General features: G+C 47.1%; 1 protein-coding gene across 4 annotated transcripts; it reads left to right on the forward strand.

Annotated features, from left to right (window-relative positions):
* Nucleotides 1-983: 983 nt before the first annotated feature.
* On the forward strand, nt 984-23,806 carry CAMKK2 (calcium/calmodulin dependent protein kinase kinase 2). Of its 4 annotated transcripts, XM_087880367.1 has the most exons (17): nt 984-1,155; nt 2,893-3,055; nt 8,686-9,271; nt 12,079-12,126; nt 12,316-12,369; nt 12,695-12,746; nt 13,393-13,526; nt 14,422-14,458; nt 16,339-16,360; nt 17,029-17,117; nt 17,267-17,466; nt 18,416-18,469; nt 19,054-19,127; nt 19,679-19,766; nt 21,073-21,201; nt 21,838-21,944; nt 22,332-23,806. In XM_087880367.1, the coding sequence occupies exons 3-17, from the start codon at nt 8,867-8,869 to the stop codon at nt 22,408-22,410; spliced, it is 1,572 nt and encodes a 523-aa protein (XP_087736493.1). In that variant the 5' UTR covers nt 984-1,155; nt 2,893-3,055; nt 8,686-8,866; the 3' UTR covers nt 22,411-23,806. The 4 variants fall into 4 exon arrangements, with proteins under 4 accessions (XP_087736493.1, XP_087736495.1, XP_087736494.1 ...); XM_087880369.1 differs by lacking the exon at nt 984-1,155 and having other exon boundaries at nt 2,838-3,055; nt 22,335-23,806; XM_087880368.1 differs by lacking the exons at nt 984-1,155; nt 2,893-3,055 and adding an exon at nt 5,201-6,295.
* Nucleotides 23,807-23,841: the final 35 nt, after the last annotated feature.

Here is a 23,841-nt window from a genome sequence, read left to right on the forward strand (position 1 = left end):
AAGATACACAAGTGGTTAGAAAAGATGATAGGGAAATTTACAGATTATAAACCTGAATTGTTTTTATTTAAGTATAATATCAGAAAATCGTGATAAGAAAAATTAATAGTACATGTCTTAACAGCAGCGAGGATTATTTCCGCACAATACTGGAAAAATGAAGATATACTGCAAGATGAAGAAATAAGATACTAGGTTATGCAGAAATGGATAAATTAACATTGAAAATTAAGCAGAAAAGAGGACGTAGTATATTATAAAACATGGAATTTATTTTACCAATGGTTGGAAAAAAGGGGTGGAGATTAAAAATATAATCAGAATGGTTAAGCAAATTAAATACCCAGACAACACAATGTGTATAAAGCACTAAGAAATGTATGTAATAGAAAAACAATAAAAATGAACGAATAAATAAATAAATAAGAGTCAGTTGCCAAGCATCTGAATTTTGATTGCATGACTGCGGGGATGCCGCAACGGTCATAAGTGTGAGAAACGGCCAGAAGTCACTTTTTTCAGTGCCATTGTAACAGCCAGATTCACTTAACAACCCCGTGGCTAAGAGAACAATTGCAGCGATTCCCTTAAGAAATGAGGCAAGAAAAGAAAAAATCATCCCGTAGGACGAAACTCGTAAATTTCTCGCTCGGCAACGTAAATTCCGGGCTCAGTTGTGGCCGTATGTCGAGAACTACCAGTATTGCCGTGGTGGCGCAGTGGTTAAGAGTGCAGTACTGCAGGCTGCTTCTGTTGATCACCGACTGCCGGCAGTTTGGCAGATCGAATCTCACCAGGCTCAAGGTTGACTCAGCCTTCCGTCCTTCCGAGGTGGGTGAAATGAGGAGACCCAGATGGTTGGCAAGAGGCTGACTTTGTAAACTGGTTAGAGACGGGCCGTAAAGCACTGTGAAGCAGTATATAAAGTCTAAGTGCTATTGCTATTGCTATTGATCGATCCGGAGCGATCTTTTTTTCCAAAGCCCAACCGACGTTTGGCAAGTGCCGCCGAGTTTCCAAAGCCGGACATGACCTCTTTGTCCCAAAGTCCATGGGAGATGGATCTGTTTTGCAAAGGAGAAGCTCTTAACAAACCATCTCGGCCGGCCCGTTCCTCTTCCCCCTTCGTGCATTATTGAAACCCTTCTGATGGAGGTAAGGCTGCTTCCTTTGTAGCCTGGGTGCTCGAGAGAGGCTTTTAAGCATAGGTAAAAGCCACGTTGATCTCGCTTGGAGTTTTTTCCTTCTGGCCTGGAAGCAGCGTTTGAGTGGCTTAAGAGTCCATCCGTCTGCGTGGAGCAACTTTTAAAAGCTTGGCAAGGCCTGGATGTTGGGGGACACACCAGTTGCAGGAAATGGTGAAGTGTTGCATTTGTTCGCTCGACCCTGTGAGGATGGAGGGGGATGAAGAGGGGAAAAAAACAGAATTTCTTCACTTGGGCTTAGTTGTGGTCGTAAGTTAAGGGCTACCTGTATATTTGGCCACCAATTGTGAATGCCGAGGGAATGTTTAGACGGAAATCACATCAACCACGTTACGATTAAGGCTGAAGTTTAATAACAATCATCTCTCTAATAATATAGTCCTTTTAGGGCAGTGTTTCTCAACCTTGGCCGCTGGACGATGGGTGGACTTCAACTCCCAGAATTCCCCAGCCAGCTGGCTGGGGAATTCTGGGAGTTGAAGTCCACCCATCGTCCAGCGGCCAAGGTTGAGAAAAACGATTTTAGGGGAACCGAGACATTTCTGCACGCTTAGACCTGAGAAGTAACAATGGTAACTCCTCGTCGGATTGTGCTAGGAAGTTTGAGAGTTCGTTTTGGAGGAGATTGGGGACTGCCTTACACCAGGCTGGATGATTGGTTGCTCTGTTTAGCCATCCCTTCCGACAACCTGTGAATCCCCAACGTTTTTGTCCTCGCCGTGAATCTGAGCCAATTTTGTATCTGAGATTTTTTTTTTAAATGGCATTTGGGACCTCCTGTGAGATCGGAACATGTTCCGCCTGTTAAATTTGTGTTCCTTATACCAATAAAGGAGAATATTTGTAGCTCGGGGTTGAAATGAGAGATCCTCGGTGCTCCCTGAGCTTGGTAGACGTTTCATGACCCAACTAGGTAACATAATCAGTGTTAGTAGGCAGTGGGGTTTGCAGAGAAGAAGAGAAGGACTGTGGAGTCCTTAGTGCTCTCTGAGCTTGGGGGTTTTCTTGCAGACGTTTCATGACCCAACTAGGTAACATGATCAGTGCTACCGGTAGAAGGGAGTGGGATTTGTGGAGGAGGAAGAGGAGGGCAACGATTACGGGGTCCTTGGTGCTCTCTGAGCTCGGTTCTTTTCTTGTAGACGTTTCACTGCCCAAACGCAACAATTGTGTTCCTTTCCGGTAATACAGCTGGGACTATCCATCTGTATGGGGTTTTTTTCCCTCTTCCTTGTAGTGTGCAATCTTTCTGGACCTCTTCCCAGCCTTCTCCCTGAGGCTCCAGAGCAGCCTACCTCCCAGGGTTGTTTGCAGAGAACGCCGTGCATGGGTGCTTGGAGGCCAGGGACATCTCATCCTCTGAAAAAATTGGGGGGGGGGGTGTTCTTTCATTCTTTCCCCCCCAACCCCGATCTCTGCAGTTTGCTCCTAAGAGAAAGTTCTCCCTGCCTGGATGCTTTTTCCGGCTTCTCTGCCTAGGATGAATGCCAGAAAAAAAAAAAAAAAAGAGTAAAAAAAAAAGAGAAGGGGGGAGAAGAGAGAGAAAGGGGGGGGGGAAGAAAAGGAGATTTGGGAGGTGGCCTGATAACAACCCCCTCCCCTCCCTCTGCACCAATCAGAGCCGGTCTCGACAGCCCAGTGGAGCCAATGGGCGGTCAGCTGCTTGAAGCCGACTCTCACTTTCTAGACAGGAAAAGCTCCGGGCGCAGCCAATCGGGGTACAGCTGCCAGCATCTGGGGCGTCTGGCTGGCGCTGTCGGGCAATGGAGACCTTCCCAGACAGGCTGCGGGAACCACTGGGGCTGTAGCCGCCTCTCTCTCTCCTCCGGACCGGTTGGAGCCACAGGCAGGTAAGCTGGGGTGAGGGTGGTGGAAGAGGAGGAGGAGGAGGAGGAAGGTGGGTGAGCCTGGGCTTGGTTGGCATCTTTCCTTCCCCTGCATACTTTCTTCCTGGGGTGGGAAGGGGTGGATTTGGCTCGGAGGGGGTCGAAAGGGAAGGATGCAGCCCTTGGGGAAGGGGGCGAGATGCTTTTTCTACTCGCCTCCCACCTGCAACATCTGGACGTCACCTAAGAGAAAGGAGAGCAGCACAGTGCCGGATGCTCTCGGAGCAAAAGGGCACCGGGAATCTCCCTTTGTAGCTAACATCTGTCTGGGGAAATCAGCAAGGGCCCGGAGAGCTAGGAAGTGGGGATCTGCTTTAGGAAGGGATCCACTGGCAGGAGGATTTCCTCCCGCTTGGGGGAGAATAAAACCCAGCTCCTTCCAATGCTATCCGTACTCTTTCTTTCTTCCTTCCTTTTTTGGGGGGTTGCCATAGTGCAAACCTGCAGAAGGAGGGTGGGGGGAACTGATGCTCGACATCCCTCTTTGGGTCTCAAAGGACTGTGTTGATTCCTTCCTTCCTTCCTTCCTTCCTTCCTTCCTTCCTTCCTTCCTTCCTTCCTTCCTTCCTTCCTTCCTCCCTTCCCTTCCTTCCTTTTAAAGTTTGGTTTGGGGGTGTTGAACTGTAGGGGACGTGCAGAGCGTTGAGGACACGGCGGGGCTGGAGGGAGCCGAGCGGAGGGAGCCCCCCTCCCATCTGGACCACGGGGTGGCGGGGAGTGGGAGCCTTTCGGTGCAGAGGGGAAGTTCTAGCTGGGGTGGTGGGACAGATGGCGAGTTGACGTTTACGGAGGGCGGTTGAAATCCTTGATTTATTGGCGGGCCGATGGTGGGGGGGAGAGAAATTGTTCTTCCTTTCTGGTCTCCTTCGATTCAACTTGGCGTCCTGAAGGGACCTGGGCAGGATCAGGAGCTGCCAGGTATCTCGGAAGGAGGAATAACCCAAGGTTTGTTTAATCCTCGGTAGGCAGGCCAACGTGGAGCTAACAAGAGCTTGAGTTGGGTGCGTCTTGAGGGTGCTAACGCTTTAACCAATGTTGCACAACTTCACTCTTTGCAAACCCTTTAAAGCAGTGTTTCTCAACCTTGGGGGCTTGAAGAGGGGTGGGCCTAGCATAGCTGGCTGGGGAATTCTGGGAGCTGAGGCCCCACCCCTCTTCAAGCCCCCAAGGTTGAGAAACACTGATTTAGAACGTGTATCTTTAACGTGGTTTTGCAACGTGAGTCCTTTTGCCCAGAAATTTGGGACAGAAATTAAAAAACAGGCCAGCCAGCTCCTCTCCTCCTCCCTTCCCATCAGAGCAGCCTCGTGCATCGAAGGGGACTGCGATGTGGATCTGTGTGTCTTTTACACACCCGTTCTGTAAGGCACAGCTCTCACGTTCTCCCGCTGAACGACCGTTGAGCGTTCTTAACTATCAGCTGGAAGGAGCGTGCCGAATCTGGATTTACCTGGAAAAAAAAAAACATAAGTGCCCATTGAGGCAAATTGTTAAGAGGAGGGTTTCCTCCCCTATGTGGCTTCGTGGGTACAAATCTCTCTGTCAATCGGAGCAGCTCCTATCTTGTTAGGATGCAAGAAATGATCTTTTTAAAATAAATAAATAAATAAATAGAGTGGAAGTTAATGTTGTGTTCGCTCAGGAAGCATATGGCTTTTGTCAACCGGTCCCTCAACCGGCTCAAATCTCTTCCTCTTTTCACAATTGCAGAAATTCAGAAATAACCTCCTTCTCTCTTTGCACTCGGCTCCTTAAGTTCTGGGTTTCTTTGACGAGCCAAAGCTGCTGCTGCTGTTATTGTTTGCTATTATTTTCGAACATCCTTGAGGCTTGTTTCTGATCGGCAAAATGCACCTTCTGTGCAGCTCTGCGTAGATACACGCCTCCAGTCGAGGCCTTGGGAAGTATACAGTTTGGCTGGGGTATGGGGGGGGGGTTGGAGGCGGGTGGGCTTTGGAGGAATTCTCCAGTACAAGATTGGACCTGCAGCAGGCATGACAAGTCCAGAAGCTGGAATTTGGCGTGGATAAAGGGGAGAAGCAACAAGAGAGAGGGAGGAAAAGGAAGGGAGGGAGATAGGAGATAGGAATGAGAGTAAGGAAGGGAGGGAGGAGGGAAGGAAGGAGGTGGGAAAGGAAGAAAGGAAGGAATGAAGATGGGGAGGGTGGGAGGAAGAAATGAGATGGGAAAGGAAGGAAGGAAGGAAGGAAGGGAAGATAGGGAGGGAGGGAGAGAAGGAAGGAAGGGAAAATGGAAAGAAAGAAAGAAACAAAAAGAAGGAAAAGGAAGGAAGGAAGGAAGAGAGGAGATAGGAATGAGAGGAAGGGAGGGAGGAAGGGAGGAAGGAAGGAAACATGAGGCAAGGAAGGAAGGAAGAGAGGAGATAGGAATGAGGAAGGGAGGGAGGAAGGGAGGAAGGAAGGAAACATGAGGCAGGGAGGGAAGGAAGGATGGAAGGAAGGAAGGGAGAGAGGAGATAGGAATGAGAGGAAGGGAGGGAGGAAGGAGATAGGAAAAGAAGAAAGGAAGGAAGGAAGATGGGGAGGGAGGGAGGAAGGAATGAGATAGCAATGAAGAAGGGATGAAGGAAGGAAGGAAATGGGAAAGTAAGCAAGCAAGGAAGGAAGGTAGATAGGGAGGGAGAGAAGGAAGGAAGGGAAAATGGAAAGAAAGAGAGAAAAAAGAAAGAAAGAAAGGAAAGAAAGTAAGAAAGTCAGACAGACACTTTTGCAGAGGTCCTCCTTGTGCTTTGCCTCCTTCCCAGTTGCTTCTCTCTCTCTCTCTCTCTCTCTCTCTCTCTCTCTCTCTCTCTCTCTCTCTCTCTCTCTCTCTCTCTCTCTCTCTCTGACCTTGTTCTCCCGTTTATCTCCCGTCCCCCCCCTTTTTGCAAGCTGCAAAGTCTTATCTCTCCAGATTCCCCACATTCCGTGGGCTGACGAGAGGGAGAGGGAAAAGGGAAGAGGGAGCGCAGGGAAGCAAAAGCATGTGGCTTGGGCAAACGTGCCATGAGTTGAAGGCCGGGCCTTTTGTTTCCTTTCCCTTCGGTCTTCCCCCGCTTTTGTTGCAAGGACGTCTTTTCTTCCCAAGCTGTGTGGGACTGAAAAGAGGAGCGTTCAGATCCTTCCTGGAATCAAGTTTCGGATTCTGTGTGGGATTGGAGACGAGCCGAAGGCTGAAACGTTCCCACGGAAGCCTGTTTAGAAGGTAGTCAGATAAAGGAGCGGGAGGAGGACTTGGAAAGCTTGCTTGCAGCTCAGAAGGACAACTTCTGGCAGGTGTAGCTCAACCATTAAAGACCCAGGAATCTTCTTCCCTTCTTTCACAGTAGTCAATGCTATTTGCATCCCTCCTCAGAAAACTTAAGTCTCCTCGGATGCTGCATTTCCTCAACCAGGTCTCCAGAGAAGGACCGATCTGAACTTCTTCCCTTTTTCCACGCAGATAGTCGGAGGATGGGTCCACCAAGCCACAGGTCCACCCATGGTCCAAGGCGACCTCAATTCAGTGGTTGCTTTCTCCAAAGGCTTCCACTAAAGCAGCCTTATCCACACTTGGGCCAAGTTTAAGACAGGAGGACTTCAACTCCCAGAAGCCAGCATTCTCAAATCCCAGAATTCCCCACTTTGGAACTCTGCACGGGATCTTGGAACGTTGTTTTGAGGTCCTAGGAGGAGATCCTCTAAGGCAGTGCTTCTTAACCTTGGCCGTTTTAAGACGGGTAGATTTCAACTCCCAGAATTCCCCAGCCAAGCACGGGCGATGTTTAGAAGCTGCTGATTGTGGTTGCTTCCATGAAAAGCAGTTAAGCATCCCGATTCGGTCCAAGAGGTGATCTGTAAGACATTCTCGGTGGGTTTAGCTTACCTCTTAGTGCCATATCGGTGGGCTGGATCATAATCGAAACAAACTACGGTTCTGCGTCTTCCATCAAGCCAGCCTGTCCTTTTTTTTTTTTTTCCTGCCTCTGGTTTCTGATGGGTGACCGAATGTCATCCTTAATTCAGCCCGGAGAAAGAAGCCTTTTCATTATGCTTCATTATCTCTGCTCTCATTCTCTCTGAATTGCTTTTAAGCATCTGCATAATGGCTTGGGGGAAATTTTAGAACTCGAAGGAGAAGAGAGGGAATTTTTAAGCTCATCCCGACTGGTAAAAGAGCAGCAGTCGGAGGAGGCTATCGTGTTCAGCGCAAAAGGCCCTTTTTTATTTAACGGGGCTTCTGAGGATGAATCCAGAAGGGGAATTTTAAAACCGGGATTAATCAGAGGAATGGGTCTGTCGCAAAGCTATTTAAAAGAGAAAAAAAATAGGGTTAATTTACAGCTCAAGGATAGGCCTGTGTGCTATTGCTATAGCCCAGCTTCTGCTTTAATTTCGGATCATTTTCCGGCAAGCGTTTTTTTTTTTTCTCTTCTGAATTTCTAAATAATTCCCAAGCCTTCTTGCTGAGTAGAATAGCATAGCATAGCATAGCATAGCATAGAATAGAAATATGGAATAGAATAGAAATATGGAATGGAATGGAATGGAATGGAATGGAATGGAATGGAATGGAATAGAATAGAAGAATAGAATAGAATAGAATAGAATAGAATAGAATAGAATAGAATAGAATAGAATAGAATAGAATAGAATAGAAAATTAAGTAGGGGAGGCGAGTGGTAAATCGGTCAAGTCACCTGTTCTGAACGAGGAGGAAAAGGGTGGGTGTTTGGAAGGAAAAAAAATGTGATGATAAAAGAGTGATTGGCACCTGTCGCTCACCTGCCCACATTGCTTTCCTCGCTTGTGATGAATTAAACCTAATGGGTGTTTTCTCCTGTCGAGATTCAGGATTGCTTGGCCTGAGGGTGGAATTTGAACAAGCGTTTTAAGGGTGGCTCTAATTTTGACGAGTCCTTTGCTTCCTCTTCAAAGCGTTAAGGAAATTGCTCCTGACGTATTTCTAATTCCTGGCTTATGGTTTCTCGCAATTTAGAGAGAAGCAAAAATGAGTTCATTTTATTTCACTTCTAAAATCTGCCTGAGTAAAAAACCGGTTGCCATGAGGTAGGCTGGACTGTAGCTTCTAAGAATTGCAATTCTGGAAATTTAGCAAGGCTCCTGGACTGAGTTGTATTTTTCTCTGGTTTTTTTTCTTGTGGATTCAGCTCCCAGATTAGGATTTCTGAGCAGAGAATGTCAATAGCTCAGGATGGACCTGAGAGGTCCTTGGTGCTCTCTGAGCTTGGCTGTTTTCTTGCAGACGTTCCATGACCCAACTAGGTAATGTCATCAATGCTAGAATTGAATGAGGTTTGCAGGGAGGGCAGGAGGAGGAGATGCCATAACAAACTCTGATGATGTCCCCTAATTTGGGTCAGGAAACGTCTGCAAGTAAGCAACCAAACTCAGAGAACACCAAGACCTCCACAGATCATGGGTTCCTATTGTAACCTCACATTGGCTGAATAAACCCATCGTTCTAAGCCATGATACAGTTGATCCGTCTTACGTGAACCCTGGGCATTACAGCTTTTTGCCGACTGTAGTTTTTGCCTTCGCCTGTTGTCCCACTCGAGTTCAGCTGCTCGGTCTTGTCTCTCCTTCGTCCAGATCCAGCTTCCAGGAGAGCGGCCGCCACAGCATGGGCATTCCGCTGGCCAGCACATAATGCCCCCATGTGCCTCCATCTGGCCTGTCCCCGCGACGCTCCTTCTCTGCCATGACTCCCTCAGCCATGCGCGAGAGGAGCCTTCCCGCTTGACGGATCTAAAATGTGACCTCTCGGAGCACCATGGAGTCCTTCGTGGTGGTAGCGGAGTACGACACTCCTCCCAGTTCCACGCCAGGCCAGCCGGAGGGGCTGGCGGAGGAGGAGGAACCCATGGAGCCATGTGAAGAGCAGGCCATTCTAGCCCCAGGACCTGGAGATCTTGGAGAACCAGGCCTGGCCAACTCTTCGAGGACCTCCTCCAGAGAGACCAAGGAATCTTGGATCAAAGTCAACCTTTCGAGTCGCAAGCTCTCCCTGCAAGAGAGGTCTCCCTCCGTCCAGTCCCCTAGCGGGAACATGGGGCTCAATGGGCGCTACATCTATCCTTCCCTCCCTTACTCCCCTGTCACCTCCCCACACTCCTCCCCGCGTCTGCCCCGGAGGCCCACCATCGAGTCCCACAGGGTGTCCATCACGGGGCTGCAGGTAAGAGAAGCCACGTCCCGACAGTTGGGGACACCGTTTGTCGGTTTGCTCATCGTTTTTAAAAGGAGAAGGAAAAAAGAAAAGACAAAGCGAAAAAGAGGAAGGCGGAAAGGATGGGGTGGGGGGCAAAGGTGCAGAAATACAATACGTGGATGAAGGAATTACAGAGATTGCGTCAGTGGTAGGTTTCAATTTTTTTTACTACCGGTTCTGTGGGCGTGGCTTGGTGCGCGTGGCCTGGCTTGGTGGGCGTGGCAGGGGAAAGATACTGTAAAATCTCCATTCCCACCCCAATCCAGGGGAAGGTTACTGCAAAATCCCCATTCCCTCCCGATCAGCTGGGACTCGGGAGGCAGAGAATAGATGGGGGCAGGGCCAGTCAGAATTTTTACTACCGGTTCTCCGAACTACTCAAAATTTCCGCTACCGGTTCTCCAGAACTGGTCAGAACCTGCTGAAACCCCACCTCTGGATTGCGTAGTTATTTTTCCAGTATATTGTTGATAAAAAATGAACTGTAAAAAAAAAAGGACGTTGGGTTATTTTAGCAACGTGAGAAAGGATTTGGTTCTCAATGCCGAAAGAGTTGTAAATGCTCCAACACTGGAAGTTTTTCAGAAGAGGTTGGACAACCATTTGTCTGAAGTGGTGTAGGGTTTCCTGCCTAAGCAGGGGGCTGGACTAGAAGACCTCCAAGGTCCCTTCCAACTCTGTTATTCTATCCTATCATTCACTATTCCAAAAAGAAAGAAAGAAAAAGAGGAAAGAAACCCAGCATGCTGGCTGATGAATTCTGAGAGTCGGTCCACACCTTTTAAAGTTGCCGAGCTTGGCAAACATCCGATTCGGAGACCTTGCAGGCCAATTTATCTTCTGCCATTAAGGTTCCAGGTAATGGAGAGTTGAGCCACACCTTTGATCTTTGGGAGAGTGAGTGTGCCTGATGCTTTCTCAGGCCCTTCTCCTTCCGATTCACCCCACCGCATTTTTTTAAGCAAAGAACGGATGATCGAACGGTCCATTAGCTGCTCTACATCAAACAGAGGAGTGGCGTCCAATGTATTTCTGGACTTGGGGCTGGTTTTGACTCCTGGGATCCTTAAAACTGCAGAGGAGTTCTCAAAGATCGAAGAGTCTGGGGGCTTGGGACGCCCCTATTTCTCTTTCTGCCATTTTTGTTTGTTCGTTTGTTCTTGCAGAGGTCACGCTTGTTCCCCAACCATCCTTTTAGGCAGTGGAGAAATCCAATTTTTTTTTAGTATCGGTTCCATGGGCGTGGCTTGGTGGGCGTGGTGTGGCTTGGTGGGTGTTGCTTGGTGGGCGGGGCAGAGGAAGGATACTGCAAATCTCCATTCCCACCCCACTCCTGGGGGAAAGATATTGCAAAATCTCCATTCCCACCCCACTCCAGGGGAAGGATATTGCAAAATCTCCATTCTCACCCCACTCTGGGGCCAGCCAGAGGTGGTATTTGCCGGTTCTCCGAACTACTCAAAATTTCCGCTACCGGTTCTCCAGAACCTGTCAGAACCTGCTGGATTTCACCCCTGCTTTTAGGTGAGGAAAAGAGACACCCCCCCCCAAAAAATCCTCTTCCTCAACTCTCAAAGGAGGAAACGCTGATAGCAGGGGTCTCCAACCTTGGCAACTTTAAGACTTGTGGACTTCAACTCCCAGAGTTCCTTACACGATAAAAGTGAATATGAGCCAGCTTGGCAACTGCCTCGTCTTTATGACAGTTTCAGCAACCCGCGGTCTCGTGATCCCCTTTTCTGACCAGCGAAGTCATTGGGGAAGCCATTGTTCGCTTAACAACCGGGGGACTAACTTTTATCAATTGCAGTGACTCACTTAACAACTGTGTCAGGAAAGGTTGTAAAAATGGGACAAAACTCAACAAATGTCTCGCTTGGCCACAGAGATCTTGGGACTCCCGTTGTGGTCGTAAGTCGAGGACGACCTGTAAATATAAATAAATATTAAAATTTAAAACTATAAATAACCAGGTTTATAATAAGCGCATAAATAAACGTAGGCAATTGAGTGTCTTCCAAGTGTTTTGAAGTCAAGGTTGGGGATAATGCAGTGGTGAAATCTAAAATTTGTTACTACCAGTTCTGTGGGTGTGGCTTGGTGGGTGTAATATGACGGTGGGCGTGGCCATTTTTTTTTTTTTTACTTTTAAAACCATTTTTTCTACAACCTCTTCGATGAAGAGGTTGTAAAAAAAATGCTTTCAAAAGGCTCTGACGATCCCAGCTGAGTTGCCTGATCGGCAGAGACTTTTTTTCTTTTAAAAGCCTTTGCCGATCAGGCAACTCAGCTGGGATCATCAGAGGCTTTTTATTTTTACTTTTAAAAGCCTCTGCCAATCAGGCAACTCAGCTTGGATCGTCAGAGGCATTTAAAAGAAAAAAAGCCTCTGAAGATCGTGCGGCTCAGCTGGGCATGGGGCGGGTCAAGGATTTTTGCTACCGGTTCTCCAAACCACCTGCTTCCATCGCTACCGGATTGGGTGATCCGGTCCGAACCGGGAGCATCTCACCCCTGGGATAATGGTAGCCGAAGTCGTGGGCAAGTCATCCCTGTCAGATGCTTCTCTGTTTATGTGTTTGTGTGTGTGTGTGTACTCACACCCACACACCACATGTTGGTGGCTTCTATGGAAACAAGTGGCAGTAACTTAACTCTGCGAATGGAGGAGGTTTTATGATCCCCAAGGGGTGGAAGAAACGCGGCTTAATGGCAGGCTGTTTTTGCTATCGACTTCGGTCCTTCATTCCGCCTCTGATTTTTATCTTTCTCAGGATTGTGTGCAGCTCAATCAATACACTCTGAAGGATGAAATTGGAAAGGTAATCACACCCACACCCACACCCACAAGTCCTTGCCATAATCATTGCATATTTGGGATGGGCCTTCTGCAAATAAACTCTGTAAATAAACATATTAATAAAAATAACCTGTCAATCATTTCAGCAACTGTTGTTTCCCTCCTGTTTTCTTCACCTACCGTTTTTTGTGTGTGTCTGTGTGTTTCCCAGGGCTCCTACGGTGTTGTGAAGCTGGCATACAATGAAAATGACAATACTTACTATGTGAGTAAACACTCATCAGCTGGCACGGATTGACTTGATGTAACCTAAAAAAGGAGGAAGTTTTTAAACCAAAGGAAGGGTGGAATTGGGCAATGAGTTTCAATAAGGGGGAAATTCATAATTTTTGCATAGCACTGAATGAGATGGGAACTTAATTTATTTAATCCATCGATCGGTTTTATTCCTAGAATAATTTGCAATGCAGATCTAGAATAGCCCAGAAAAGAACAAGCAGTGCAGAACTCATTATGAAACCTGCAACCAGCAATTAATTTTGGCGGTTGCCTTGCGACTCAACTCAACACAATGTCCTTGTCTCCTGCAGGCAATGAAACTGCTTTCGAAGAAAAAGCTGATGAGACAAGCCGGCTTCCCACGTACGTTGGGATGGGCAGGCGGCCGTCCTGGGGAGGTGGGTGGGGAGGAAGCAAATCGTTGGGCCCCGATAGAAGTTTGCACTGCTTTACTATCCTCAATCCAAGCTTGTAAATGGCATGTGGGAATGGCCTTGGGACGGAGGACGCTTAGATAAGGGACAGCCTAGTCCTCAGCTGCATAATGGTTAGGTCAGTAACAGTGGGGGAGTGCCGGAAACCGGAAGAGCGTGCTGGTCACCTGGTCTTACGGTTTCTGGTGTGCATAGTGTGTGGACATGCGCGCGCCGGAACCCAGAACCTCAGCTTCCCGCTCTCTTCTGGTTTCCAGTGCTGCCAACTGCCAAACGGCTGGCATGCCCGGAGAGATGGCTTTGCGTGCCACAGGTTTGCCATCACTGGTTAGGAGAAAGAAACTGAGAAGATACTCTCTATAGTTTCTCAGGCTGTAAAAGAGACGGCTGGGGAGAATTGCATTTTGAAACACATTTCTGTTACTATAAAATGGAATTTGCTCACCTGTCTGGGCTACATGCTAAGGCTGACCAAGCCCCTCTCTCTCTCTCCCCCAGCCTGAGTTTTCCCAACGGCATTGATCATAAGTTGGTTCCCCCCCCCTTTCTCATCACCTCCGTATCTTCTCCCTTAGGCCGTCCTCCTCCTCGAGGTGCCAAACTGCCCTTGGAAGGCTTCTGCCAACCCAGAGGACCCATTGAGCAGGTCTACCAAGAGATCGCCATCTTGAAGAAGCTGGACCACCCAAACATTGTGAAGCTAGTGGAGGTGAGGCTGACCTTCAACCGGAGGCAGGGTTTTTTTTTTCCAGAACGTGCCCATAGCGTTGGCGTATCATGTGCCAGTCTAGTGGCATTTTTCACAAGAGAACGTGTGAGCGGATGGGTTTCCATCGGGGGTGAAATGCTCCCAGTTCGGACTGGATCGCCTGATCCGGTAGCGATGGCGGTGGAGAACCGGTAGCAGAAATCCCTGCCCCCCCCCCATGCTCAGCTGAGCCGCGCAATCATCAGAGGCTTTTTTTTTTTTTTACTTTTTAAAAGCATTTTTTCTACAAATGCTTTTAAAAGTTTTTTTTAAAAAAAGCCTCTGATGATCGCGCGACTCAGCTGGGATCGTCAGAGCCTTTTAAAAGCATTTTTTTTCTGCAACCTCTTCAGCCGAAAAAATGCTTTTAAAAGTTAAAAAGAAAAGCCTCTGATGACCGTGCGGCTCAGCTGGGATCATCAGAGGCTTTTAAAAGCATTTTTTCTACAACCTCTTCGGCCGAAGAGATTGTAGGAAAAAAAAATGCCTTTAAAAGCCTCTGACGATCCCAGCTGAGCCGCACGGTCATCAGAGGCTTTTAAAAGCATTTTTTCTACAGCCTCTTTGGCCGAAGAGGTTGGAGAAAAAAAATGCTTTTAAAAGTAAAAAAAAAAAAAAAGTTGGCCATGCCCACCCAGTCACATTAAACCGCCCCCCTATCAAGCCACGCCCACAGAACCAGTAGTAACAAATTTTACATTTCACCACTGGTTTCCATTATGGACTCACTCCAGCCACCAGAAGTTAGTGAGAAGTTTCTGTTTCCAACATTCAAATCTACGTTTACAAGGGGAATTTCATGGTATGAACGTAGCTAAGATCCAGTGTCCCATTTTGTCTTTCTCGTTGCTGGCAGGTACTGGATGACCCCACCGAAGATCACTTATATATGGGTAAGTCATCCTGCTTCTCTCTTTCTTTTGATATCCTGAAAAGGGAGGAAACAGGGTTTCTCCTGCCCAAAAATGTTGCATTCCTTCCGGCTTGCCTTCAACCTTGGAGAGCCAAAGGATCTCAGGATCCTTTAGAAGGGTTATAGATCTGGTTTGCAACAAAGGATTCCTTGTTGGTGCATTGCTCTAAATCAGAGTTTCCAAGCTTGGCCACTTAAAGACAGGTGTCAGGTTTCGATGCTATCTCAAAATAAATGAATTTCCAAACTTTCTCTTTATTTGAGCACAGCGATCTGATCCTGGCTCTTTCGCGGTCAGTACTGACCTTTGCCTCCCAATCCCTCCCTTTCCGATCCCCAATTCTCTGCTTCTCATTGGCTATCTTCCAAGTCACTTTCCTGATCTCTTCTTCGTCAGATCACAGGAATGTCTCCCCCCTCTCCCATCTCCGAGGAGACAGAATCTTCAAAGGGATTTAGTAGGCAAAATTTCAAGCTTCTCCTCTCTTTATATATGTCAGTGCTGGGACGCTGACAACAGGTGGACTTCATTTCCCAGAATTCATCGCTGGCTGGGGAATTCTGGGAGATAAAGTCCACCCGGGAGACAAAGCCCACCTTCAAGTAGCCAACCTTCAGAAACACCCCTCTGAATCAGGGGTCTCCAACCTTGGCAACTTTAAGACTTGTGGACTTCAACTCCCAGAGTTCCTCAGCCAGGAAAGCTTTGCTGGCTGAGGAACTCTGGGAGTTGAAGTCCACAAGTCTTAAAGTTGCCAAGGTTGGAGACCCCTGTTCTAAATACCGGGCTGGATCTGGAGGCGGAAAAAGTAAGACTCGTCTGGAATTCCTGCTTTGAGGATCCAGAAATGAAACCCAGATTGTTGCATTAACCTTGGTCTGAAAGGACAGGCTGCTTGCCACGCCGCCTTCCTTTCCCAGCCTAGCCGAGAACTCTGCCTGAATAAAAGAAAAGCAGCATTCGGCGCTCTGCAGCGCAGCCTCTCCAACAGCCTCTTCCTACACCAGGACCCAGTTCCAGATGGAAGCAAGACAGAAATAAGTGGCCAACGGCCCTTCCGTATTTCATCCCTCCTCGTGCCATCTGGTGTTTGTTGCGTGTTGCTGTTTTCCTAATTAAATTTGATTTTGCAGCCCAACACAATTCTCGGCTCAGCCAGCCGGGCGTGTATTCCCTCCGTTCGCTCCTCTCTTAGAGGTCAGGAGGGATTTCAGCCCCGTCATCTAGGGCTTTAGCCCACCCTGCCTATCCCCCTACGATTGACTTGCTGTCCAAGTTGCCATGACTTTTAAGTAGATCAAGGAGGGGCTGAATCAGGGGTGGGCTGCTGGGGGTTCGCAAGGGTTTGGGAGAACCTCTAGCTAAGATTCTGTGCAGTTCGGAGAACCCCCAAATCCCACTCCTGGCTGGCCCCGCCCACCCCGCCCCGCCCCTTCCCATCCAAAATGGGCCATGTGGGGACTCCTGGGAGGGAAGGGGCGGGGCGGGGTGGGCGGGGCCAGCCAGGAGTGGGATTTGGGGGTTTTCCGGGAGGGCAAAAAACGGGCCTTCCGGACGTTTGAGAGGGCATCAAGAAAAGCCTCCGGAGCCCGGGGAGGGCAAAAACGCCCATCCATCCCCACCGTGGTACAGGAGGCCGACTAGGCCACACCCACCATGGCCCCGCCCATCCAGCAACTGGGCAGAGAACCTCTTGCTAAAATTTTTGAAGCCCACTCCTGGACTGAATAGATCATAGGAATCCTGCCAAGGGTTTGATTGACCCAGTCAATTGTCTGAGACCGTTTTCCTTACGCAAATGTTTCTCCTTTTAATTAATGGCCTGCCTCTCTCTCTCTTTTTTTTTTTTTGCATTTCAGTGTTTGAACTTGTGAAAAAAGGGTAAGACGATTATTGTTTTCATCGTTTCTAACTAATCGTGTACATGTTGCATTACAGAATAAGGGGAGAAATTGTTGCCCTAAGCATTTTACTCCTTGTAGGCAAGATTTGTCGATCTCTGTGACTTTAAGAAGAACTGTGGACTTCCACTCCCAGAATTCCCTAACCATGGGGGATTCTGGGAGTTGAAGTTCACACATCTTAATGGCTGGAGGATTCTGGGAGTTATAATCCACACGTTTTATAGCCGCTGAGGTTGGAAAATACTGCCGTAGATTCTGTTTTAAAAATTCTATTTCCCCACGAGGACTATAATGAGACTCCCAATTTTTTTAGCAACGGTTGGCTCAGCGTGTTTGAGCCCTGAACTAACCACGTTTAAAGTGTTCGCTATGATTTATACAAACCACGACAGCCCACACTTTGCACTGAGCCGTAACATGGTTTGTTTATTTTTGGCTCGATGGAATGAGCCAATCCACGCTTTACAACATAATGCAATATGCCAGTGTTGCTTACTTAGCCAATTGTTTGGCTCCCGAGGGAATAAAAACGGCAGGTGCCAGGTGTGCCGGACTCAAGGAAAGGCTGCCACTCCCTATTTTATTGTCTGCTTCTCTTCCATCCGAAGTGGTCCCTGATTCTGACTTTTATTTTTCCCTTTGCAGGCCAGTGATGGAAGTTCCCAATCTGAAACCTCTTACTGAGGACCAGGCACGATTCTATTTCCAAGACCTGCTCAAAGGCATTGAATATTGTGAGTGTGTAGAAAAAAAACCCACAAAGCTTAGCACCAAGGCCTGGGTGAATGTGGGAGCCTATAAAACAGGAACTGCTCCCTTGTCCTTATTTTGCAAACCAGACGCCCAAAGAAGCGAACGTCTCACGATTAACGTTTCCCCGCAGTACACTACCAAAAAATTATCCACCGGGATATTAAACCTTCCAACCTTTTGGTGGGAGAGGACGGTCACATCAAAATTGCCGATTTTGGCGTGAGCAACGAATTCAAAGGATCGGACGCCTTCTTAACCAACACGGTCGGCACCCCAGCATTTATGGCCCCCGAGACGCTCTCGGAAACCAGGAAAATATTTTCAGGAAAGGTAAGTGGAGGGAAGGAAAAAAAAGCAGCACGCGTGTTCCCGAGTTCCCGTGTTTTTCTAGCCTCTGGTAGGAATTGAAAAGGTTTTTAGAACTGATCCCTCATTCAAGCTGACACGGTCTGCAAACCCAGCCTAAAAGAAACCAATTTAACCAACTTTAAAAAAAAAAAAAAAAAACAACCTGGGATTTTTGGCCGAGGGCGTTGTGTAAATCGTGACAATCGTGGCTTAGTTAAAGTTTGGTTAAACAAACCTTAAAATGCTACAGTATGTGAACCTAGTTGGTCGGTGAGTTATTGTTAATTGGTGGCTTGGGGATTTATGTCCGTGCCTAAATTAGAATAGAACAACAAGAGTTGGAAGGGGCCTTGGAGGTCTTCTAGTCCAACCCCCTGCCTAGGCAGGAAACCCTACACCGCTTCAATTGTGAACCAATTGCGAAGCTGTGTGATCATAGGATCGACCACTAGGTCTTCAAGGCAGGTCACTAGATCTTATGGCAGTTCCCCTATTTCCCTGTGTCCCAGGTTTGATGTGTCAGGATAATAAGAATTTACGCCAGCCTTGGAAAGTGAGTGGAATAGAGAATGGCAAAATACCATTCTAGATATTTTTCCTAGTTCATAATAGTATGAGTGATAATAATGGAAGGAGCAAGCATTTTTGAAAAGCTAATGTTCTCTCCTCCTCTCCCCCTTTCTCGCTATCCCTATCACCCCTCCCTCCCTCCTTCCTTCCCTCCCTCTCTTTCCTCCCTCCCTTCCCTTCCCTATATCCCTCCCTCCTTCCTCCCTCCCTCCTTCCTTCCCTTCCTCCCTCCTTCCATTCCTATCTCCCTCCCTCCCTCCCTCCTTCCTTCCTTCCCTCCCTCCCTATCTCCCTCCCTCCCTCCTTTCCTTCCTATCTCCCTCCCTCCCTCCCTCCCTCCCTTCCTTCCTTCCTTTCCAAGGCTTTAGATGTCTGGGCAATGGGAATCACGTTGTACTGTTTCGTCTTTGGACAGGTAACAAAACCTCATTTTCTATCTGTTTGCTAATTTTTCCGTTGGTCCGATGCCAGGCCAAAGAAAGCATTCAGTTTACAGAATCCAAGCCTCTTAATAATGGATATTAAGTCAGGCAGAAATGAATGGCTCTCTCAATTGTGGTTTTGTCATTTTCTCCCACTCCTTTCAGTTGCCCAATTCCTCTGCTAGGCTGAAATTCCTTTAAAAAAAAAAAAAGTGCTAAAACTAAAATGCGTTTCCGCGTACAATTCTGCAAACAGGCAAGATTGCAGAATGTGTTTTTAATCCGGTTTTGTTAATGCCACGAAAATACACTTTTTTAAAAGCTTGATGCGATTAATGTGCCTTTTTTACGGAGCAAGGCAGCTCCTTCACCACAATTGATCGATAGACCCCAGGAATGTGATGTTAAACCCTTTGTAGGTGACCAATTCTGGCTCAGGTTTATCGTAGATCTGTTGCCACTCACGCGGTGTGATTTGAAGGAGAACTCAGCCAGTTTCTTCTCTATACCACCACCACCCCCCAAAAAAAAATCTGTGCCAGCCATAATATCTCCCTGGGGTATTCTTTCTTCTCAGTGTCCTTTTATGGATGAGCGAATCCTCAGTCTGCACAGCAAAATCAAGAGCCAAATGCTGGAATTTCCGGACCAGTAAGTAAGAATCCTGCAATCTCCTGCAAAATCAAGGATGACAAAAGGCGGCTCCCGATTTGCAAAGGGAAATTTGAATTCTGGAAGGGCCCCTTCGCTTCCCTTCCCTTCCACGCTCAATGGGGAGGGAGGGAGGGAAGACCCCGGATCTCACCTTGAGTAGATGCGTTGATGCTTTTAGAGGCATTACAAGTTCTCAGCACCGCTTCAAAAATTTTAGCAAGGGGTTCTCTGTCCGGTTGCTGCGTGGGCATGGCCTAGTCGGCCTCCTGCACCATGGGGAGGTGGGGGGCGGGAGCATTTTTGCCCTTCCCAGGCACCGCAGCCTTTCCTCGAGCCTCCAGGGAGGCAAAAACGGCCTCCCCAGGCTCCAGAGGCCCTCTGGAGGCCAGAAACGGGCCCGTATTTCTGATCACAATTCAGATTGTTGAACCCAACTTCCTTTGAAGGGCAGGGCAGAGATAAATTCTTACCACTTTTACTACTTAACTACCATAGCTCAACCCAAAAGGCATCGTCCTTATTTGATTTATTTTTTTTAATCATCCAAGACCCGACATTCCTGACGAACTGAAGGATCTAATAACCCAGATGCTGGATAAAAAACCGGAATCCAGGATCACCATCCCAGAAATTAAGGTAACTTCATGGCCAGCCTGTGTTTCCTGAAAACAGTAGAGACTAAATTTAGTGGAGATGGGAAGTTTTAATATATAACCAAAGTGCCATACTCCTTAGGATGTTTTTTTTTTTACTCCTAATTTTCTTTTTTAACTTTTGTTTCATTGTCTCACTTTTCTGTATCTCTGTTCTTTCATCTTTACAATCAGCCTGAAGAATGTGCAGTGTATTGATTCTGTATTTAATATTCCATATTTTTTTAAGATTCACCGTCATGCATTTGGGAGGGCTGGCTTTATTAATTGCAATAATACACACATACATACATAAAATCTATATATATAAAAGCGAAATACCACTCACGCATCATCACAATATCTCCAGAACCGTAAAGCCTACAAACTTGAAATTTGCCACGTATGTTCCTCTTGGCGTCTAGGTGCTCACTAAGAAAGGATTTTTCGAAATGACCATCAGACCATTAGTATTTCCTATATTATGATTAACACACTCTGATGCTAAGGAGTTTTACTCCCCCTCCCCATCTGAAAAGAAATCTGTTCCAAATGCAAAGCACAAGCAGAGGAGAGGAGTTTCAGTTTCAGTTTTACTTTCACAGCGGCAAGCGGGATAGGATAGGGGAGGCTTCTGTGGGGCAAGGCTGAGGGAGAGAAGGGGAGAGGAGCGGCCGATCATAACTACTCATTAATTGCCAAGCTATAAGTGTCGATTTATCAAGCCCGATCACATAAGTTCGTAGCGGAGCATGGGTATTCAGCTAGTAAAGTTATATCCCAGTGAGGGATTTGCGTAATCCTTACAAAAATCCAGTCAGTTCATTTATTCATCACCTACCCAGGTTTCTTCAATCATTCATCCGAGTTGGCTGGCCCTATCCGGCGGTTTGCCATCCCAAGAAATACATTTGGCAATCGGTTCCCCACCTCTCTTACATTGGCATTAATTTTTAAACATCCCACTGCCCGCTTCCACGTCTTCAGTGCAGGTAGTCCTCGGTTTACAACGGTTCACTTAGTGACCGCTCGAAGTTACAACACCACTGGAAAAAAAGTGACTTACGACCGTTTTTCACATTTACAACCAGGATCAAATGTGACAAGAAAGCTTGTAAGATGGGGCAACACTCACGTAACAAGCGTCTCCCTTAGCAAGATAAATTCTGGGCTCAATTGTGGTCGTAAGTTGAGGATGACCTGCATGGCCAAACCTTTCTGGGATCTTTTCTGAAATGAGCTGCCAACGCTTGTCTCTTCCTCTCTCTCTCTCTCATTCCCTCCGTCCCACCTCTTATCCGTGCCCCCAGCTGCATCCGTGGGTCACTAAGAATGGCATCGAACCGCTGCCGACCGAAGATGAAAATTGCACGCTGATCGAGGTGACTGAAGAAGAGGTGGAGAATTCGGTCAAGCACATCCCCAGCTTAGCTACCGTGGTGAGTGGACTTCAGATATCCCGTCCCGCGGTTGACACGCTGCCAGCCTTTCAGGAGTGTCGATCCGACGTCTTTCAAATCAGCTCCAATTTCGGTAATGGCTTTGCCATTAAACCGTTATTGGTCTGTGCGGAGAGCCAGAGAGCTGACTAAGAGCTTCACAATGAAGTGGGAATAATGGACTCAGCCGGTCGGATTCTAGATTTACCCTGTGCAAGAGATTGATGAAGGCTGCCTCAAGAGTACAGGTAGTAGTCCTGGACTTAAAACAGTTCATCTAGGCTGCATCAACAGAGGGATAGAATCAAGATCAAATGAAGTGTTATAACTTTATAAGGCCTTGGTAATAAGGCCACACTTGGAATATTGCATTCAATTTTGGTCGCCACGATGTAAAAAAGATGTGGAGACTCTAGAGAGCGCAGAGAAGAGCAACAAAGAGGATTAGGGGACTGGAGGCTAAAACTTATGAAGAATGGTTGCAGGAACTGAGCATGGCTAGTTTGATGAAGAGAAGGACTAGGGGAGATGTGATGAGCACCACCCCCTGGAGTTGGGAATGCCTAGCATAGATGTGCAAGGGGAACCTTTTCCCTTTCCCTTTGACGTAAATGCGGAGCTATCTTCTGTTCTCAGATCCTGGTAAAATCCATGATCAGGAAAAGATCTTTTGGGAATCCGTTTGAGGGGAGTAGAAGAGAAGAAAGATTTCTGTCTGCACCAGACCGACAGACTTACTTGATGTAAGTGCATAGCCTCCCTCCCTCCAATTTCTTCCTTCCTTCCTTCCCTCTTCCTTTCCCTCTCCCTTTTGTCCTTCCTTCCCTCTTTCCCTCTGTCTCTCCCTTTTGTCCTTCCTTCCGTCCTTCCTTCCCTCCCTCCCTCCCTCCCTCCCTTTTGTCCTTCCTTCCTTCCTTCCTTCCTTCTTGAGATTGAATATCTCTTAAAACTTGGGAAAGTGGGGTGGGAGAAAATTGCCCCAGATCTTCCCTTCCTACAGGGAGCGAACTCACCAAATGAAATAAAAATGGTCGTATCTCCCTCACTCACACCCCATCCCAAAATCATTGTGATCTTTCCTTAAGGACAAAACGTTTTGTGCTTTGATGATCCTTGTCTTCCTTTCAAAGCAGAAAACAAAGCAGCGAAGAGGCTTTCCGCACCACCAACGATCTGCCAAATGTGAGCGAAGATGAACTGCTTTCTTGAAAAAAAAAAAAACCCACCCTTGCCCTTCCTGGAAAGGGGGCTCCTGGTTAGCTTGCCAGGCGTGGTCTGTGAGAAGAGGGCGCCCTGCAGACAGTTGAGCCGGCTTGCCTTCCACGACGTTGGTTCATTGTTTAAATAACCGAATGTAAAGATTTTTGTGACAGCATGCTGTACAGATCAGAACCCATTCCCTCACCATCCAAAAAAGATCTCTGCTGATTTAAAAACAGGATGTGGGAACCGAGGAAGGGGATTATCTTCAGGCTCGCTGGCGGTCATTCCCCCAGCTGTGAAGCATCGTGCCGAATTTCCAAGGGGGGAAAAAAGCAAGGCAAAGAAACTCACCAAAAATAAAACAGAGTTTGGAAAGAAACCGACATCTGCTCAGGCCAAATCCTCTGCAAAAAAACACGGTCCGATTTTTAAAATATATATATTAAAATATATATATCAAGGGCGGCTAAACCACAGTGCTTCCTGCCAAACGAGGATCAAGAAAACGCTTGCTTTGGGGTGTTTTTTTTTCCCTAAAAAAAAATAATTATTATTGTTACCCTTTTTATTGCATGGAAACCAAACCGATGTCAAACTAAGGGGGCTATTTGCTGAAGGTTTCGCTTTTTGTGAGCAGGCGATTCAGTTTTAAGAGCCGGTTTTGGAAGATTCTTGAAGTTTTCGTCTGAAGCGAAAGATGGAAGGGACGCATTTGAAGATGGGCCGCGCGGTTGCATTCAAGCACAAATGGCCAACATGCATTTTGTTTGGTGCAACAGTCTGCTTTGGCTGGCAGAGCCCAGGCTGGTATTTCCTGATCATAATTCTATACTTTATATCTGTGTTACTGTATAGCTACGTTCACAAAATTCAGGGTTTTATAGCCATCTGGTGCTTGCTGGCATGTTTCATAGTCAAATAAACTTTCAAGGATGGACGTAGAGATTCTGCAGTTTTTCCAAGACTCTCCCAAGGATTTAAACCAAAACCAGATTTCTTTTTCTTTTTGCTGTTGGAACACTTTTACGATTCGCTTACCAAGAGTAGTTTCACCGCCCGTTTTCCTCCGCACTTCTGGATAGAAAGCAGTCGGCATTACGTATTCCGGCAGAGTCGCAGCTCCTAAGGGAGGGAACGGTTGTCGAAACCAATTCACAGGGGAGCGCGATGTATTATGGACCTCACCTGTAATCTTTTTCACAGATTAACCTCGCTCGGAAGTAATACGGCTCACCCAAGTCTTTGCATCTGCTTTTTTTTAAAAAAAGCAGCCAAGAATTAACGCATGGAAAGGCTGCTGTGGTTCTTTTTTTTGTTTTGTTTTGTTTTTTTTAACAAAAACATGTTTTAAAAAAAAAGATTAAAAAGTTCTCATTCCATTAAAAAAAGAAAAAAAAAAAAACACTGAGCATCAGAATATTTCTGGCCGGTTCCTTG

Source organism: Pantherophis guttatus, chromosome 17 (assembly GCF_059756535.1).
Source record: "Pantherophis guttatus breed Tessera chromosome 17, ASM5975653v1, whole genome shotgun sequence".
NCBI classification, from domain to species: domain Eukaryota; kingdom Metazoa; phylum Chordata; class Lepidosauria; order Squamata; family Colubridae; genus Pantherophis; species Pantherophis guttatus.

Coding starts and splice junctions, on each gene's coding strand:
- CAMKK2 (XM_087880367.1), top strand. CDS start 8,867: ATGGAGTCCTTCGTGGTGGTAGCGGAGTACGACACTCCTCCCAGTTCC. Junction 9,272..12,078: donor TGTCCATCACGGGGCTGCAG/GTAAGAGAAGCC, acceptor TATCTTTCTCAG/GATTGTGTGCAGCTCAATCA. Junction 17,467..18,415: donor GGAAAATATTTTCAGGAAAG/GTAAGTGGAGGG, acceptor TTCCTTTCCAAG/GCTTTAGATGTCTGGGCAAT.